We start from the raw sequence: 17,839 nt of genomic DNA, 5'->3' as shown, positions 1-17,839 counted from the left end.
ATCTTGTTTGAGAATTTGTTGGTCTAAGGCGCGGCAGTCATGGACTGTGCGGCTGGTCACGGCGGAGGTTCGAGTCCTCCCTGGGGCATGGGTGTGTGTGTTTGTGTGTTTGTCCTTAGGATAATGTAGGTTAAGTAGTGTGTAAGCTTTGGGACTGATGACGTTAGCAGTTAAGTCCCATAAGACTTCACACACATTCGAACATTTTTTGAGAATTTGTTATTATGGAGGGCACATCATGTTACCTTAACAGGACAGTCATCTATAGACGTAGAACTCCAAGCATGCCGCAGGGAAGTGCGTGGAGACCATTACTGTAAATATTGTTATATTAATTACCTGGCTGTGAAATTTAATAGTTACCTCAGATTTCTGTAGATGATATACTTACCTTTAATGAAGTACAGTGTGGAAAATGTCGCACAAAATCATGTCAGATATTAATAAGACTTCAAAGCTGTGCTAAAATCGGAACCTTAAATGTTCAGAACGTTGAAATTGGGAATTTCACAAAATGGGAACAGGTAGTATAAATACAGAGTGCGGCAAAAAGACCTCCTGTTTTTGCAGAGGCCACTGTGTGAGTTGTCATGGGGTTACTGATGTGGACGAGGTATCGATCAGTAGCGTACATGCCATTTTCAGCAGGCGCCTTCTCTCTTCTTGAGGAGAAATCGTCTGCCCCCTACGTCACTTGATTTATTACGTTCTGATTCTTTTTTTTTTTTCTTTGTGGACACTTGAAGGCTGAAGTGCACAAACATATACCCACAACTCTGCAAGCACAGCAGGAGGAAATAACCCAGGAAGTGGCTACCATTACACCGGAAATGACACGAAAACGGACAGCTCCTGAAAAAGACTTCCTCAATGTGTCAACAATGGAAGACAACACGTACTAACTTCTTTCTTTATTTGTAGCTACCTTTTAAAATACGGGAGGACTTTTTAACAGATCCTGTACAATGACTCATGATCGGAACCAATAAACTCATACAAATATATGGGTGTAACAGTTTGCGAGTTGTTAAATAAAATCATCGTATAGGCTCAGTTGTAAGTAAAACAGGTATCAGACTTCAGTTCATTGATAGAATATAGGGAAACTGCAATTAGCCCACGAAGTATATTACTTGCAGAACACTCGTAATGCAACCCATCCTGCGATATCACTCATGTGTGTCGGACCAATATCAGATAGGATTGAGAAGGAGTATCTGCCACTTGTAATGCACTGCGGGTCGTATTTTCACAAAGCAACAGGAAGCTGTATTCAACTGGAACCAAGTATTGGCCTCAAGATATGTAAGGCAGTTCAAGTATTTTCAATAACTGCTTAAATTAAATGTCATATAAGAAAGAAAAACACTCAAAACTCTTACAGGATGGTCCTTCATTTGTTGATCATCTACACTAGTCTCGCAACATATGACTTACTGGCAGTTTTTGATCTTTACAACTAGGGCAGCTCAGGGTTAAGGAAGTTATGTACTTCTGGCTGGCCCAGTCGCAGAATTATATGTCTATGACCTACGGTAGTGAAGCGCGACACCGCCACTTCTCTAGGACCGGAGTTCTAGGCAACCCATAGCAGCCCCTAACTATTCCGCATCCACGAGCGTCAGCCATTAGAATGGATGACGGGCGAGCTAGCGCCATCAACAGCAACCCCTCTGAGATTAACCAGTGGGATTTAACGGATCCGCCAGCCCAGTCCCACAGCTTGCTCTTGGTGGGAGACTCGCATTGTTCTCAAAGCTATCATTCATTCTGCTGGTTCTGCCATACATGCCACGTTGTTACTACATATCGACGGTTTCTGGTCGTCTTCTGAGCAGGAATTAATTATTGCGTCGATTAATCAGCACTTGCACGTACAACACTTGGACGTTCTCTTAATGTGTCTCTAAAGTGAGCTGACTCATTCGATACCTCCTAATATCGTGTTACCTGGGATAGTGAAGCAACAAGTCGTTGTAAGTCCAATGAATAAATATTGAGCTATACTGCCTCCATAGCCATTCATAATTGCGAAAGAGTTGACAGTGCAGGACCTCTCTATTATGGTATAAATATTCTATGGGGTTCATGTCGGGAATTCTAAGTGGCCAAATCATTCGCCCGAGTTGTCCAGAATGTTCTTCACACCAGTCGTGAACAACTGTGGCCCGGTGACGTAGGGCATTGTCGTCCATGAAAATTCCATCGTTCTTTGGGAACGTGAAGTATATGTATGGCTGCAAGTGGTCTCCAAGTAGGGGAATATAACCATTTATAGTCAATGATAGATTCAGTTGCGGCAGCGGACGCAGTCCACTCCATGCAAACACAGCCTATACTACTGTGGAACCACCATCACTTCCACTGTGCCTTACTGACAACCTGGGTCCATGGTTTCGTCGAGCCTGTACCATATTCGAACCGCACCAACCTATATGATGACGAGCCCAGGACAGGCGCTGCAGGCGATGTCACACTGTTGGAGAAGGCTCTCGAATCGGTCGACTGCTGCCATAACCAAATAACGCCGTATTTCGCCGCACTGTACTAACAGACACGTTCTTCGTGCGCCCCACATTGATTTCTGCGCTTATTTCACACATTGTTGCTTGTCTGCTAGCACTGACCACTCTATGCAAATGCTACTGCTCTCGGTCCTTAAGTGAAGGCCGTCAGCCACTGCGCTGTCAATGGTGAGAGCCAATGCCTGAAGTTTGGTATTCTCGTCACACTTTAACACTGTGGATCTCGGAATATTTACTTCCCTGACGTTTTCAGGAATGGAAAGTCCGATGCGTCTAGCTGCAACTAACATTCCTCTTTCGAAGTTTGTTACTTCTGTCATGCACCCATAATCACGTCCGAAGCCTTTTCACATGAATCGTTGAGTGTAAATGACATCTCCCCCAATACCTTCTGCACGATGTACTACCGCCATCTGTATATATGTGCACATCGCTATCGCATGACTTGTATCACCTCACTGCACTTCCTAATGGCCGAGTGGTTGTAGGTGCTTCAATCCAGAACCGCGCTGCTGATACGGTCGCAGGTTCGAATCCTGCCTCTGGCATTAATGTACGAATGCTTGTTAGTTGTGTCGGATAGAGAATCAAGTCTGTATTGGATTTGTTTGACGAATAAAAGCACATCTGCAGTTGCATGGTTGCCTTACTTCAAATGCACGACCAGTTTCGTAACGTTAGTTACATCATCAGGTGTAACGCCTATACTGCGTTCACCTTGATTGAACCTGATGCAAACATTGCAGTATGTATTCTTCCGAGTTTGCCGGCATCTCATTAGATTTCATTTCACGTGGAGGGGAAGCCAAGCTGTCTGCAGTACAGTCAGACACGATAATAAGGATATGTACGTTTTATGCTGTACATTACGCGAACATCGACTCAGCGATAAAACGGGACATCAGTTTTGCCTGTACATTTAAAGCCGGCCGAAGTGGCCTTGCGGTTCTGGCGCTGCAGTCTGGAACCGCGAGACCGCTACGGTCGCAGGTTCGAATCCTGCCTCGGGCATGGATGTGTGTGATGTCCTTAGGTTAGTTAGGTTTAACTAGTTCTAAGTTCTACGGGACTAATGACCTCAGAAGTTGAGTCCCATGGTGCTCAGAACCATTTGAGCCATTTGTACATTTAACTTCTACAGCACTGGCTAGCCAGCTTGTCCCTCTAACGTAATGTGATGTGAACAGTTGCAGCTAAGACCTAAAACCAGACGACAGAGAAACCATATAGCTTCGAATGTTATTTAATTTTTAAACCGAATGAAAAAAATTTTCGGCAAAACTCTGTAACTATGCTCCTAAGGGGACTAGACTGAAAACAAAACATGACCTCGTTTTTAACTGGCATAGTACTGTAATTAAAAACAAGAGTGATGAAAATTGCTAATTTAAACTACGAGCAGTCTTTCTGAGTGAGCTATGACGTAAAAGCAAACCGCAGGGATTTCACAGAATTGTTGAATGTTGAAGCCACACAAGGTATTATTTATTATCGGTCGTATACATTTCAGTGCTGGAGCGGACATCTGCTACGTTGATAACGAGGCGAGCAACAACAAAATCCTCAAAGCCACCCAAGTGCCACATTTTCCCCTGTTCTTTTATGATATATCGTTCTAGTTTCCACCAACATTCGCGAGTGACCTACGGCAAAGCTTCGTGCATTAGTTCTAGTACGCCTGGCAGCTTAAATGCATTGTTATTTCTCGCAACAAATCCCTTAATTAGGTTTCAGATCCATTCTATCTCTCTTAAATTGCAGTTGTACGACAGAAACTGTAAAAAAGCAGCATTTGTACGGTGTGCTCGATGCCACGAAAAATATTTTCCATGTTTCTACAGCGCTTATCACTGTGGCTCATGTGAGACCACATTTGTGATATAAAACAATGAAGATAGTCTAGATAAAGAGCATATTTAACTTTTTTGTAAAAATTTAATTTGTAATGTTTTGTTAATATAAACAATCCTGCTTAACAATTCTTTATAAAGTGTCGATGGTTAAGAAATTACATTTGCAATGAAAACTGGAATTTTGCGTGTGATATGTAATTAGGAAGAAGAAGACTTGCATTACTTATAAAAAATGATGATTAGATATGTTGTAGGTAGCATACATTTGACGCATTTTATATTTAAAAGATGTAGATATTCGAACTAAACAAAAAAGAAAGAAAACGAAAAGGAGACTTCTCAAAGACTGGAACAATGGTCTACACAATATCCAATTACCGTTCTTCCGCGCCACCGATTAAGCCAAACATCACGCTTATCTCAAGCCCTCAACGTCAGTAAATACAATTTCTTGAGAAACTTAATAGCCGATTTTTTTCTGTAATGTTGCGAAAAATTTGGAGAACAACTAGTTTCTCGCTATTTTCCGTGCACCACGCACGTGTTTCACTAGGGAGCAGGAAGCGGCTTCAGCCATTTCCACAGTACGTGTTAACAGCTCGACAATCAGAGTCCAAGTGACGTTTAGGTGCACGGCGACCGTAGATGTTTTCTTAAATAAAAGCTACATAGCGGAAGGGTGATTAAGAAAGACGTTGATGAATGTTAATTAGAACACTAATGATATGTAACATATACTGTAGTGGTAAGTTACAAATAATTGTTCCATATCCGGCGACACTGAATGACCAGGTCGCACAAAATGCTTCAAGATTGCAGCAAGGAAGTGGAATCCAGAGGGAACGGACGTGTATACTCGTTGGAGTGTCAACAACGCAGTTGAAAGCAAGGGAACTCCTCCAAATAAGCGTATGGTTAGAGTTTAAAGAAATCTGTCTATGCAAAGAATATGCATCATCAGTATCAACGGGTGTTAGAGATTATATGCATTGCTTAGGTGCTTTAGCATTTTCGTGCACTGAAAAAATATGTGAAACTTTTCACTGTATACGTTTGCTCTATGAAGGTGGCAAACTATTTTTGTAAGCCTTGAGAACCAGTGGGCTAAGCGTTATCGTATTTTCAGAATAATGGAAAGGGCCATCCAATGATGAAGAAGACAGTATGCGTCAAATTGTCAATGAATTCGTGTTAGAGGATTTGAGAATGAGGGAATTACAAGAAGAAAAGCAAGACGGGGTTGTAAAACATTGGGATTCCGATTACAGTCATGAGGATCCCTATTTTTCCCCAAATGAGGAAGAAGACGATGAAGATGAAAATCCATTACATAGAATATAAGAGACGGAAAATGGGAACAAAATAAAGGAAGAGAGACTCTTCTGCAGGTACCAATAAAAAAGGAATAAGTAGCTTTTACTCTTGCTACATTTTATAATGAATAACGAACTGTCTCTATTTCTCTTTTAAAGGCTGAGAATAAAGTATTCATTGGAAAAACAGATTAACGCCGGAAATTACAACCAATTAGGCGCGGTGGGAAAACATCAAACAAAAATGTACCGCACATAAGTCCTGGACCCACGAAAAACATTGATCCTAAAGTCGGTAACAGTGAATTACACTGCATGAGAAAATGACACAAGCACAAACTTCATGGGTTGAGAGGGTTTGTGATGTTATTGCAGTGATTACAATTTCAAGTCAAATTTATAAAGAACTTGTCAGTATGGCCCGCGTATCAGTGTGACGTTGCACCCCCTCTCGCCTCGATGCAAGCAGTGAATCTGTTAGGAAGGTTGTCATAAAGCCATTGCATCCTCTCCGAGAGACAAGCTGGTCCGCACATCCACGCAAATCCCACAAATGTCCTGACAGGGGCAGATCCGGGGGTCCTGCTGGCCACGGTAATACGTCAACATCAGGCAGACAGTTCACAGTGACACATGACATATTTAAACGAGCATTGTCTTGTTGAAAGCTGGCACCAAGCAACTGTCGCCTGAGAGATAACCCATGACGACGAAGTGGTGTGGCCGGAATGGCCGAGCGGTTCTAGGCGCTACAGTCTTGAACCGCGCGACCACTACGCTCGCAGGTTCGAATCCTGCCTCGGGCATGGATGTGTGTGATGTCCTTAGGTTAGTTAGGTTTAAGTAGTTCTAAGTTCTAGGGGACTGATGACCTCAGAATTTAAGTCCCATAGTGCTCAGAGCCATTTGAACCATTTTGAACGATGTGGTGTTCCTGGGCATGGTTCCCCTCCAGACGCAAATGACTATGTTGTGGTCATCGCTGGTCACTGACCAAACCTCTGGGATGACACAGAATGTTGGAGGGGGTCTATTACCTGTGCTCGGATGTCAGGCGCTGATATGAAGGCGTTACAATCAGCTCGGTTCACAAGTTGGTCCTCGCTTGAGATGGTCAGAAGTCGTCGACCAGAGGATTGAAGACAAGTATGCCTACCCTTAAATTTCCTTTGCAGGCCAATTTCGGGTCACTGTCATACCTCAATGCCCCACAAATTTAGACATTACACGATTAGACCAGCCGGCCAAATGGAGACCAACAATGAGGACCCTTTCAAACTCTTTCAGCTGTTCATAACGGTGTCTCATGCGAGTATACAGCATCTCAGTGTTCTTCTTAGTGATCACTCAGCATCTGATGCTGATCCCGATTCTTGTATACCCTACCAACAATACCAAACACGAAGAACACTAATTCACTTTGGTGGCCATTCCACTTGTCATTTACATACATGCCGATAGTTTCTATGTGTATGAAGCTATACTGTCATCCCAGCACCTCTTCGTGATATTTCATTTTTTAAGTTGGGCAGTGTACATTTTGTGTGACTTGTGCAAGTTTTATCTGTTTATATAGATACAACCGGAACAAAAACTTGTCATATTCCCAAACCCCTCCTTCAGTGTGTAACTAAACTGCCAACCCATGACCAGTTTCCGCCTGTTTCAGCTGGACACCCAAAGGCTGAAAAGACTGCTGGCCGCATTGTAAATGGCGCCCCAGCCTCACTCGGCCAGTTCCCACACCAGGCGTCCTTGATCATTGACTACGGCGCCATGTGTGGTGGGTCGCTGATCTCCGCCTCTGTCGTCCTAACAGCGGGGCACTGCGCCTCCGGGTGAGTAAAACCAATGTACCAACGCCAAGATCCAGAAAGTGGTCTCATGCTTATTCGAAAAAAGACTACGTTTATTTGCTATCGTAAGACTTGAAGCCCAACTGCACTGACGAAATATTCCTGTGTTATTATCTAAAAAACAATACTGCCTTGAAGCTATGTTTCGACAAGCTTCCTACTTATCAACTTCAGGACAGGGACTGGTATCCTGTATGAAGTCATCTTCAATATACTATTAATTGCACTCTTCCTGCCTTGAGGGACCGGCAGTTGTCCTCATCTGACACAGCGCAACACGACCTACCGTATTAGCCTACTTATCATTTATCCGTCTTCTGCGTTCTATCTTCTCTCTCTCTTCTATCATCTATCTATCGACATACAAAATGAAGTGCTTAGTCGCTGTTCTATCAGGATCTACTGTAGGGGAGGGGGGATATTGATATGGTTTTCACTGATAGATAGACTGACTTATGAGGAAGGAATGCGTATATAATTTTTAAATACTTCATTCAACTACGGCGAATTAAATACCTCCGCTGCTGTGAAAAGCATGTTGAATGTCATTGACATCTAGTGGTGAATGGAAGAACTCTTTGGAAGCACAGTTCTGCAAAGTGCGAAGCACTGCACTCAAACAGAGTGCATGCGTTCCACTCTCTTTGATGTACCACCATGCGGAGAGATTAGCGCAGAATGCTTAGTGTAGATGTGCATTAACGCAATAAGAGAAAGAAAAAGAGATGTAAGTCTCTGACGATCTCTCTCTCTCTCTCTCTCTCTCTTTCAGGTAGATCCTATTACATTGGTTATAAACATTTCAAACAAACCATGATGTTCTCCCTTCATTACCCTGAGAAATCACTCCAAGCGCCATTAACTACGGAACAGACAACATTCAGGCCTCCTGAGTACTTCCCTGGCGTGCACTGCTTAAATGGTCTAAGTTGTTCTCTGATTTTTATTCATTGTCATGCGCGGTGGCGGCATTACCGCTAACCCCGACAACTCGTCCATCGTAAATAACCGTATGTAGCCGGGATGTGTCGCTAGTTCACTTATAAAAACAAATCGTTTTCGACACCGTATAAGAACGTGCGAGAAACTGTAGCAAATTCCTAGAACTCTCCACTGAAATCAACACATTACTATTCTGAACAAGCTTCTGGTAGATGTTTTACCTCACTGCTGAAGTCGAGGAATGTTGTGCGCTACACACATCCCTGAACGAGAAAGTACCTCATACGGAGACAGTGGACAGCAATTTGGCAGGAGTAAGGGTCTGGTCTTTATCCTTAAGTCATTACATGTGAATTCTGGAACTAAATCGTTCCTTGACAATGCCATTACACATTTACTGTCTCATCAAAGCTTGTGTTCAGACTCTGACGACATCGCCATAGACGAGATGTCTAGTCTACCTACTTCGTATTTGTTTCTATGTATCTCGCATTTTGGGAGGGGTGGAACTTGGGGTAACGTATATAACGTTTATTTCCAAATTATCACACCACCGAGTAATTCTGGAGCTGTAGGACTTTGCCAAATTAAAGCTTCGTGCTACCCATCCTGATGTAAAAATTTTAGAGGCAGACCAAGACATGAATACACTAAGCAGATTCAGAAGGATTAGGTTGCAGTAGGTACTGGGAGATGAAGAAGCTTTCACAGGATAGAGTAGCATGGAGAGCTGCATCAAACCAGTCTCAGGACTGAAGACCACAACAACTAGAATGCTCTTGTCAAGCGAGACAACAGTTTTCATCCAGGTTTCCCACAGTCATTCGGCAAGAACTGCCTCGACATAGCGGCGCTGGCAGCAGGCTTCTTGGACTACCAGCCCATAGCTCTACGTCCAGTCCCCTACTATCTCATACTCAAAAACCTGCCAGAAGTTTCATTATTTTCTATCCTTCCTGGTGTTGCTATTCTAGTTGCCACTATTTATATATGGATACATAGCATTTCAGTGTCATTGGATTAGGACTGGGGGTTGTGCATTCGTGAGTTCAGCTTAACAAATATACATAAAATTTCTTGCAATAGGTCAAGAACAGTTAAACAGAGCTTAGTTTTTACCCCAATTTAGTTCTACAAGCAGAGCTCAAACAAGAAATTAACAATTAAACGATTTCGACACAAACAAACATAAATCAATCTGGGAGACACAATAATAATTACAATACACGGCACTATAGTTTTATAGTTCCTGTACTTAACCACAGGACACTAAGACAACTTACAGACTTAAGGTTACCCACCTAGCGTGCAGTTCAACCTTGGTTCACCAATTCCTGTTACCATCATCGAATAATAGCATCGCTCCTACTCAAATGTCGAACAATCCTTCGATTGGGTTAGATAGAGCAGCAATCAGTCGTGGAATTAAGTTGTTTTAATATGACATTTATAGTCACAACGCAGATCAGATTTCGACCTATGTCAGGTCATTATCAATGCAGTGCGGAATTGTAGCAGTTGTTCGTACTCAAGTGAATTCTTACACAGTTAAACACATGCAGACATGTGGATATGATGTTCTCGTGTCTGTGTGCGAGGCGTATTTACGGTCCAATTGAGTACACGGAATGAAATTCACAAAGACCTTTATGTCCTGGTATCGAAATGTCTCATGTTTACTACCCTTGCCGTTTGTAAGATGAAATTGCGCTTCAGCGATGCCTGAGCTCCCAGTTCGCGCACAGCAACAGCGCAGAAATATACGTATATAGCTTCTTTTCTGCGTTTACTTCGTATATTATTATTTAAATTGCGTGTGAGTTTCATATAGGAGGTGTAATTTCGAGTTTTAGTTACTGTAATCGTAAATTCAGGCAGATTGTAGCACAGTCGTTAGGCATTTATTTGTTTTTGTACGTCAGTGGCACTTGTCTGTCTAGTAGGCTTTCAGAGACCAGTGTGGCCTGAGCTCCCAGTTGGTGCACATCGACAGCGCACAAAGATACGTATATAGCTTCTTTTCTGTGTTTACTTCGTAGCTTCTTACTTAAATTGCGTGTGAGTTTGGTATAGGAGGTATAATTTCGAGTTTTAGTTACTGTAATCGTAAATTCAGGCAGATTGTAGCGCAGTCGTTAGGCATTTGTACAGGTTAGTTCATACATTCTTTGGGTGTTTCCCTTGCGTTATCTAGGCACGGACTCGTGTTTCAGTAACTGTTGTTCAACATCGATTAGAATGGACGTCCCTGTCCATTCTGTGTTCGGAAGGGGCTCAGTTGGCATCCCTTCACTCACTTCACTCACTTCGGTCGTGCAGCTTGAGGCTATTGCCAATGGGCACCACTGTGGGGAGCCAGACTTGGGTATCATGGGGATGTCAAACTTGTCCCTTCTGTCCCCAGATTGGCCTGCTGCTGTGGTTCCCCCGGTTGCTGCCCGCTGTGGGGATGAGCCCTCGCCTGTGGTTGATTGGGAGGTTGTTCCAAGGTGTGGCAGGCAGCGAAAGACATCCCCGGAGGCTGATCAGAAAGCCTCCCCGGTGCGTCTGACAAACAGGTTTCAGGTACTGTCTCTGGGTGAGCCAGATGCACCTGCCTGCCCTGTTTCACAGGATGATTCTCAGCCTTCAAGGTCTGGGCAATCGCAGAGGGTGGGCTTATTGGTAGTTGGGAGCTCCAATGTCAGGCGTGTAATGGGGCCCCTTAGGGATATGGCGGCTAAGGAGGGGAATAATCCAGTGTGCACTCCATGTGCATTCCATGTGGAGTCATTCCTGATGTGAAAAGGGTCCTTCCGGACGCCATGAAGAGCACAGGGTGCAGCCAGCTGCAGGTGGTGGCACATGTCGGCACTAATGACGTGTGTCGCTTTGGATCTGAGGAAATTCTCTCTGGATTCCAGCGGCTATCTGATTTGGTGAAGGCTGCCGGTCTTGCTTACGAGATGAAGGCAGAGCTCACTATCTGCAGCATCGTTGACAGAACCGACTGCGGACCTTTGGTGCAGAGCCAGGTGGAGGGTCTGAATCAGAGGCTCAGACGGTTTTGCGACCGTGTTGGCTGCAGATTCCTAGACTTGCGCCATAGGGTGGTGGGGTTTCGGGTTCCGCTGAATAGGTCAGGAGTTCACTACACTCAGCTGGCGGCTACATGGGTAGCGGAGGCTGTGTGGCGTGGACTGGGCGGTTTTTTAGGTTAGAAGGCCTCGGGAAAGTACAGGGTGAGCTGCAATCTCAAAGGGTGCATGGCAAATACAGGACGTGCTTGGATCAAGGAACAGTCGGAATTGTAGTTGTAAATTGTTGTAGTTGTGCTGGGAAAGTCCCTGAGCTTCAAGCGCTAATAGAAAGCACAGAAGCTGAAATCGTTATAGGTACAGAAAGCTGGCTAAAGCCTGAAATAAGTTCTGCCGAAATTTTTACGAAGTCTCAGACGGTGTTCAGGAAAGATAGATTAGGCAGAATTGGTGGTGGAGTGTTTGTGTCTGTCAGTAGTGGTTTATCTTGTAGTGAAGTCTAAGTAGATACTCCATGCGAATTGGTATGGGGGAGGTTATACTTAACAGGCGAACTAAGTTAATAATTGGCTCCTTCTACCGACCCCCAGACTCCGATGATATAGTTGGTGAACAGTTCTGAGAAAATTTGAGTCTCGTAACAAATAAATACCACACTCATACGGTTATAGTTGGCGGGGACTTCAACCTTCCCTCGATATGTTGGCAAAAATACTCGTTCAAAACCGGTGGTAGGCAGAAAACACCATCCTAGATTGTCCTAAATGCTTTCTCCGAAAATTATTTCGAGCAGTTAGTCCACGAACCCACGCGAATTGTAAATGGTTGTGAAAACACACTTGACCTCTTAGCCACAAACAATCCAGAGCTAATATATGCCGGCCGAAGTGGCCGTGCAGTTAAAGGTGCTGCAGTCTGGAACCGCAAGACCGCTACAGTCGCAGGTTCGAATCATGCCTCGGGCATGGATGTTTGTGATGTCCTTAGGTTAGTTAGGTTTAACTAGTTCTAAGTTCTAGGGGACTAATGACCTCAGCAGTTGAGTCCCATAGTGCTCAGAGCCAATCCAGAGCTAATAGAAAGCATCATTGACTGATACAGGGATTAGTGATCACAAGGTCGTTGTAGCTAGGCTCAATACCGTTTCTTCCAAATCCACCAGAAACAAACGCAAAATAATTTTATTTAAAAAAGTGGATAAAGAGTCACTAGAAGCCTTCGTAAGAGACAATCTCCATTCCTTCCGAACCGACTATGCAAATGTAGACGAGATGTGGCTCAAATTCAAAGATATAGTAGCAACCGCAATTGAGAGATTCGTACCTCATAAATTGGTAAGAGATAGAACTGATCCCCCATGGAACACAAAACAGACCCGAACACTGTTGCAGAGGCAACGGAAAAAGCATGCGAAGTTCAGAAGAACACGAAATCCCGAAGATTGGCTAAAATTTACAGACGCGCGAAATTTGGCACGGACTTCAATGCTAGATGCCTTTAATAGGTTACACAACGAAATATTGTCTCGAAATTTGGTAGAAAATCCGAAAAAATTCTGGTCGCATGTAAAGTACACAAGCGGCAAGACGCAGTCAATACCTTCGCTGCGCAGTGCCGATGGTACTGTTACCGACGGCTGTGCCGCTAAAGCAGAGTTATTGAACGCAGTTTACCGAAATTCCTTCACCAGGGAAGACGAATGGAATATTCCAGAATTTGAAACATGAACAGCTGCTGGCATGAATTTCTTAGAAGTAGATACCTTAGGGGTTGCGAAGCAACTCAAATCAAACGGGCAAATCTTCAGGTCCAGATTGTATACCGATTAGGTTCCTTTCAGATTACGCTGATACAATAGCTCCCTACTTAGCAATCACATACAACCGCTCGCTCACCGATAGATCTGTACCTACAGACTGGAAAATTGCGCAGGTCGCACCAGTGTTTAAGAAGGGTAGTAGGAGTAATCCATCGAACCACAGACCCATATCATTGACGTCGGTTTGCAGTAGGGTTTTGCAGCATATACTGTATTCAAACATTATGAATCACCTCGAAGGGAACGACCTATTGATACGTAATCAGCATGGTTTCAGAAAACATCGTTCTTGTGCAATGCAGCTAGCTCTTTATTCGCACGAAGTAATGGCCGCTGTCGACAGGGGATCTCAAGTTGATTCCGTATTTCCAGATTTCCGGAAAGCTTTTGACACCGTTCCTCACAAGCGACTTCTAATCAAGCTGCGGGCCTGTGGGGTATCGTCTCAGTTGTGCGACTGGATTCGTGATTTCCTGTCAGGAAGGTCGCAGTTCGTAGTAATAGACGGCAGATCATCGAGTAAAACTGAAGTGATATCAGGTGTTCCCCAGGGAAGCGTCCTGGGACCTCTGCTGTTCCTGATCTATGTAAATGACCTGGGTGACAATCTGAGCAGTTCTCTTAGGTTGTTCGCAGATGATGCTGTAATTTACCGTCTAGTAAGGTGATCCGAAGACCAATATCAGTTGCAAAGCGATTTAGAAAAGATTGATGTATGGTGTGGCAGGTGGCAGTTGACGCTAAATAACGAAAAGTGTGAGGTTATCCACATGAGTTCCAAAAGAAATCCGTTGGAATTCGATTACTCGATAAATAGTACAATCCTCAAGGCTGTCAACTCAACTAAGTACCTGGGTGTTAAAATTACGAACAACTTCAGTTGGAAAGACCACATAGATAATATTGTGGGGAAGGTGAGCCAAAGGTTGCGTTTCATTGGCAGCACACTTAGAAGATGCAACAAGTCTACTAACGAGACAGCTTACACTACACTCGTTCGTCCTCTGTTAGGATATTGCTGCGCAGTGTGGGATCCTTACCAGGTGGGATTGACAGAGAACATCGAAAGGGTGCAAAAAAAGGGCAGCTCGTTTTGTATTATCACGTAATAGGGGGGAGAGTGTGGCAGATATGATACACGAGTTGGGATGGAAGTCATTAAAGCAAAGACGTTTTTCGTCACGGCGAGATATATTTACGAAATTTCAGTCACCAACTTTCTCTTCCGAATGCAAAAATATTTTGTTGAGCCCAACCTACATAGGTAGTAATGATCATCGAAATAAAATAAGAGAAATCAGAGCTCGAACAGAAAGGTTTAGGTGTTCATTTTTCCTGCACGCTGTCCGGGAGTGGAATGGTAGAGATAGTATGATTGTGGTTCGATGAACCCTCTGCCAAGCACTTAAATGTGAACTGAAGAGTAATCATGTAGATGTAGATGTAGATCATCCAAAGTTCACAATTTTACAGATCCACTGATCCATGTGTTTTCCTGTCGGTGGCGATAAGCCATGTCCGTCAGTTCTTACAGTGATATCAACTACCTTGGACCTGTCCTCCATTATTTCCGTTTACTTATATGTTCAGTGCTATTTACATCACGCGTTTTGTGTTTTCCTCCACGCTTGTCTATACGCAGTGTTCAGACTCTGTTCACCCAATAGATCAACTCACATGTCAAATTTTCATTCCTTCTCTTGGGGATTCAGGTCAAGGGCTTTCTAGTCGGCTAGTGTAGTTTGCAACAATTTGTGCTGTGCGTGGTGGTTTTGCAGATCTGTCACCCCTGTGCAGATGCAAAAGTGGAGAGGTACGATATTGTTATGCATGTGACGCTCTTCCATTTCTTTCTTTTGTAGTTTTAATAGGTGGCCATTTTTGCAGTGCTAGTAGGAGCAGTTGCGCCTCCAGGAACAGCAGCAAAAGCTGCAGCACGAGCAGACGCAAAAACTGCTCAAACAGAATGCGCAGTAACTCTGCTCTCACACTCTGCTCTGAAGGCGGGCCAAGTGCCTAGGGAGAAGCCTCCCCTCCACCTTTGCCCGCCCACTCCACAGAGCCCTCAAAAGCTCTTGCTTCGCATAAATCGGTTTACGTGTCAGCAGGGCGACGATGTCAGTCATGGCATATTCCTACCAGTAGACTAAATTGTTACAGTGTGCATACCGCCCTCACCGTTTCCTTTGCCATCCTTTCAGCCACAGAATAGGGTAGTGTGGTGTTGCTCCCGTGACTCCCACTTCGGACTACATGGAATTGGAACCAGCGCCTTCCTTTTGCCGCTCTCCCGTGGATTTGTTCTCATCCCCACTGATGCAGACGGACCATCCGTTACTCCAGCCTACACTTCTCCCGCCGCTCCGTGGCCTTTTCAGGGGTGACGGAATTAGTATTCCCGCCTGTGGACATCGATGTGGACGCAGATATGGCGTAGGTTTCGTTGCAGAATAGTGCACCACACTGCCACTGAAGGCGCGCTCAAAGCATTTTATAGGCAGAGTCACTGACCCAGGAGTTTACCTGTCGGCAGCGATAGACCGGCGCTGCGTTTTTAAGCTGATTTACACTTCCTTGACTGGGGCGTTCACCTCGCAATGTGCTTTGTTTCTGGTGCTTGGTTGTTCAGTACCTCGTGCTGGTCACGTTTTGTGTTTTTCTCTATGCTTATCTCTACGCATTGTTCAGACTCTTTGCATCCCCAGTAGATCCACACGAATGTTGAGTTTCCTTTCCCTCTTCCGAGGTTCAACTCCTTGAATATGTAGTCGAGCCACCGCCAGCTAGCACAGTTTACATTTGTGCCGACAGTGACGGTTCGCGTCGTTTTTACGCCCTGTGCAGACACAAAATACACGATCCACAGACAAGATGAGCACACGACTCCCTCCCTGAGGTAACAAACAACTTCGGCGACAGGAAGAGTATTGGGCCACAAAAGTAAAACAGACGTAAAATTGTGAAAGTTTGAGTACAGCAGAGCCTATAATAGTATAGATTAACACATCGTTTTTACGCCCTGTGCAGACACAAAATACACGATTCACAGACAAGATGAGCACACGACTCCCTCCCTGAGGTAACAAACAACTTCGGCGACAGGAAGAGTATTGGGCCACAAAAGTAAAACAGACGTAAAATTGTGAAAGTTTGAGTACAGCAGAGCCTATAATAGTATAGATTAACACTGTCTAAAAGAAGAAGAAGGAAGAAAATTCTCCTGAATACTATTAAGTCAGTATCTTCTTACTTCGTCACGCTAATGTGTGCTGTAACCTTCTTTTGCTGCGACAGGTTCAGCACGTGGGAGGTGAGGCTTGGACTCACCAGTCTCAGCATTATTGAGCCTAGCCGCGTGACCATCGTCACCACGTCGGCGTCGGTGCACTCCGAATACGACATTGCAGTCCTCTTCCTGGGTACCAACGTCCCGCTAAACAGTAAGTCCAACGCATATAGTTTCGAACACCATCTAAAAATTTACCACTGTATACACTGTATAAATAGAATAGTCGTGGCGGACTGGAATTCGACATTAGGAAAAGGAAGACAAGGAAAAATTGTAGGTGAATATGGACTGGGGATAAGGAATGAAATAGGAAGCCACCTGGTAGAATTTTGCGCAGAGCATAACTCAATCATAGCTAACACTTGGTTTAATAATCATGCAAGAAGGCTGTATACGTGGAAGAGACCTGTAAACAACAGAAGGCTTCAGACAGAGTATATAATGGTTAGACAGAGATTTAGGAACCAGGTTTTAAATTGTAAGACATTCCCAGGGACAGATGTGCATTCTGACCACAATTTATTGGTCATCAAGTGTTGACTAAAAATGAAGGAACTGCAAAAAGATAGTAATTCAAGGAGATCGGACCTAGATAAACTGAAAGAAGCAGAGGTTGTAAGGAGGTTAAGAGGAAGCATGAGGGAATGATCGACAAGAACAGGGGAAAGGAATTCAGTAAAAGAAGAATGAGGAGCTCTGAGAGATTAAATAGTGATGGCAGCAGAGGATCAGGTAGGTAAAAAGACGAGAGCTAGTAGAGAACCTTCGGTAACAGAAGAGATATTAAATTTAATTGACGAAAGGAGAAAATATAAAAATTCAGTAAATGAACAGGCGAAAAGAAACACAAAACCCTCAAAAATGAGATCGACATGAAGTGCAAAATGGATATGCAGCAATGCTTAGAGGATATATTTAAGAATGTAGGAGCATATATCATAGGGACAAAGTGGATACCGCATACAAGAAAACTAAAGAGACCTTTGGAGAAAAGAGAACCACCTACATGAATATCTAGAGATCAGATGGAAAAGAAGTCATAAGTAAAGAAGGGAAAGCAGAAAGCTAGAAGGCGTATGTAGAAGGTCTACACGAGAGAGACGTAAGAGGAGCCGGAACGATGAATATGACAGAATCGGGGTTTCTTGGTTTTTTCATTATAAAATGATTTGGAGTTTTCTGAATAAAACAAATCAAATTTCACCCACCTAAGTGAATTCTAAGT

At 43.8% G+C, this 17,839-nt stretch overlaps 1 protein-coding gene across 1 annotated transcript in view; it reads left to right on the top strand.

Annotated features, from left to right (window-relative positions):
* The window catches only part of LOC124775626 (brachyurin-like), a 66,878-nt gene that overhangs the window by 15,158 nt on the left and 33,881 nt on the right, over positions 1–17,839 (top strand). The window contains exons 2-3 of the mRNA XM_047250455.1: positions 7,361–7,529; positions 16,620–16,765. Coding sequence (XP_047106411.1) covers positions 7,361–7,529; positions 16,620–16,765 — 315 coding nt within the window. The remainder of the gene's footprint in view (positions 1–7,360; positions 7,530–16,619; positions 16,766–17,839) is intronic.

This window comes from Schistocerca piceifrons, chromosome 2, assembly GCF_021461385.2.
Source record: "Schistocerca piceifrons isolate TAMUIC-IGC-003096 chromosome 2, iqSchPice1.1, whole genome shotgun sequence".
NCBI lineage: Eukaryota > Metazoa > Arthropoda > Insecta > Orthoptera > Acrididae > Schistocerca > Schistocerca piceifrons.
The sequence above is the reverse complement of the archived record's forward strand: the minus strand, read 5'-3'. Positions and strand labels throughout refer to the sequence as shown.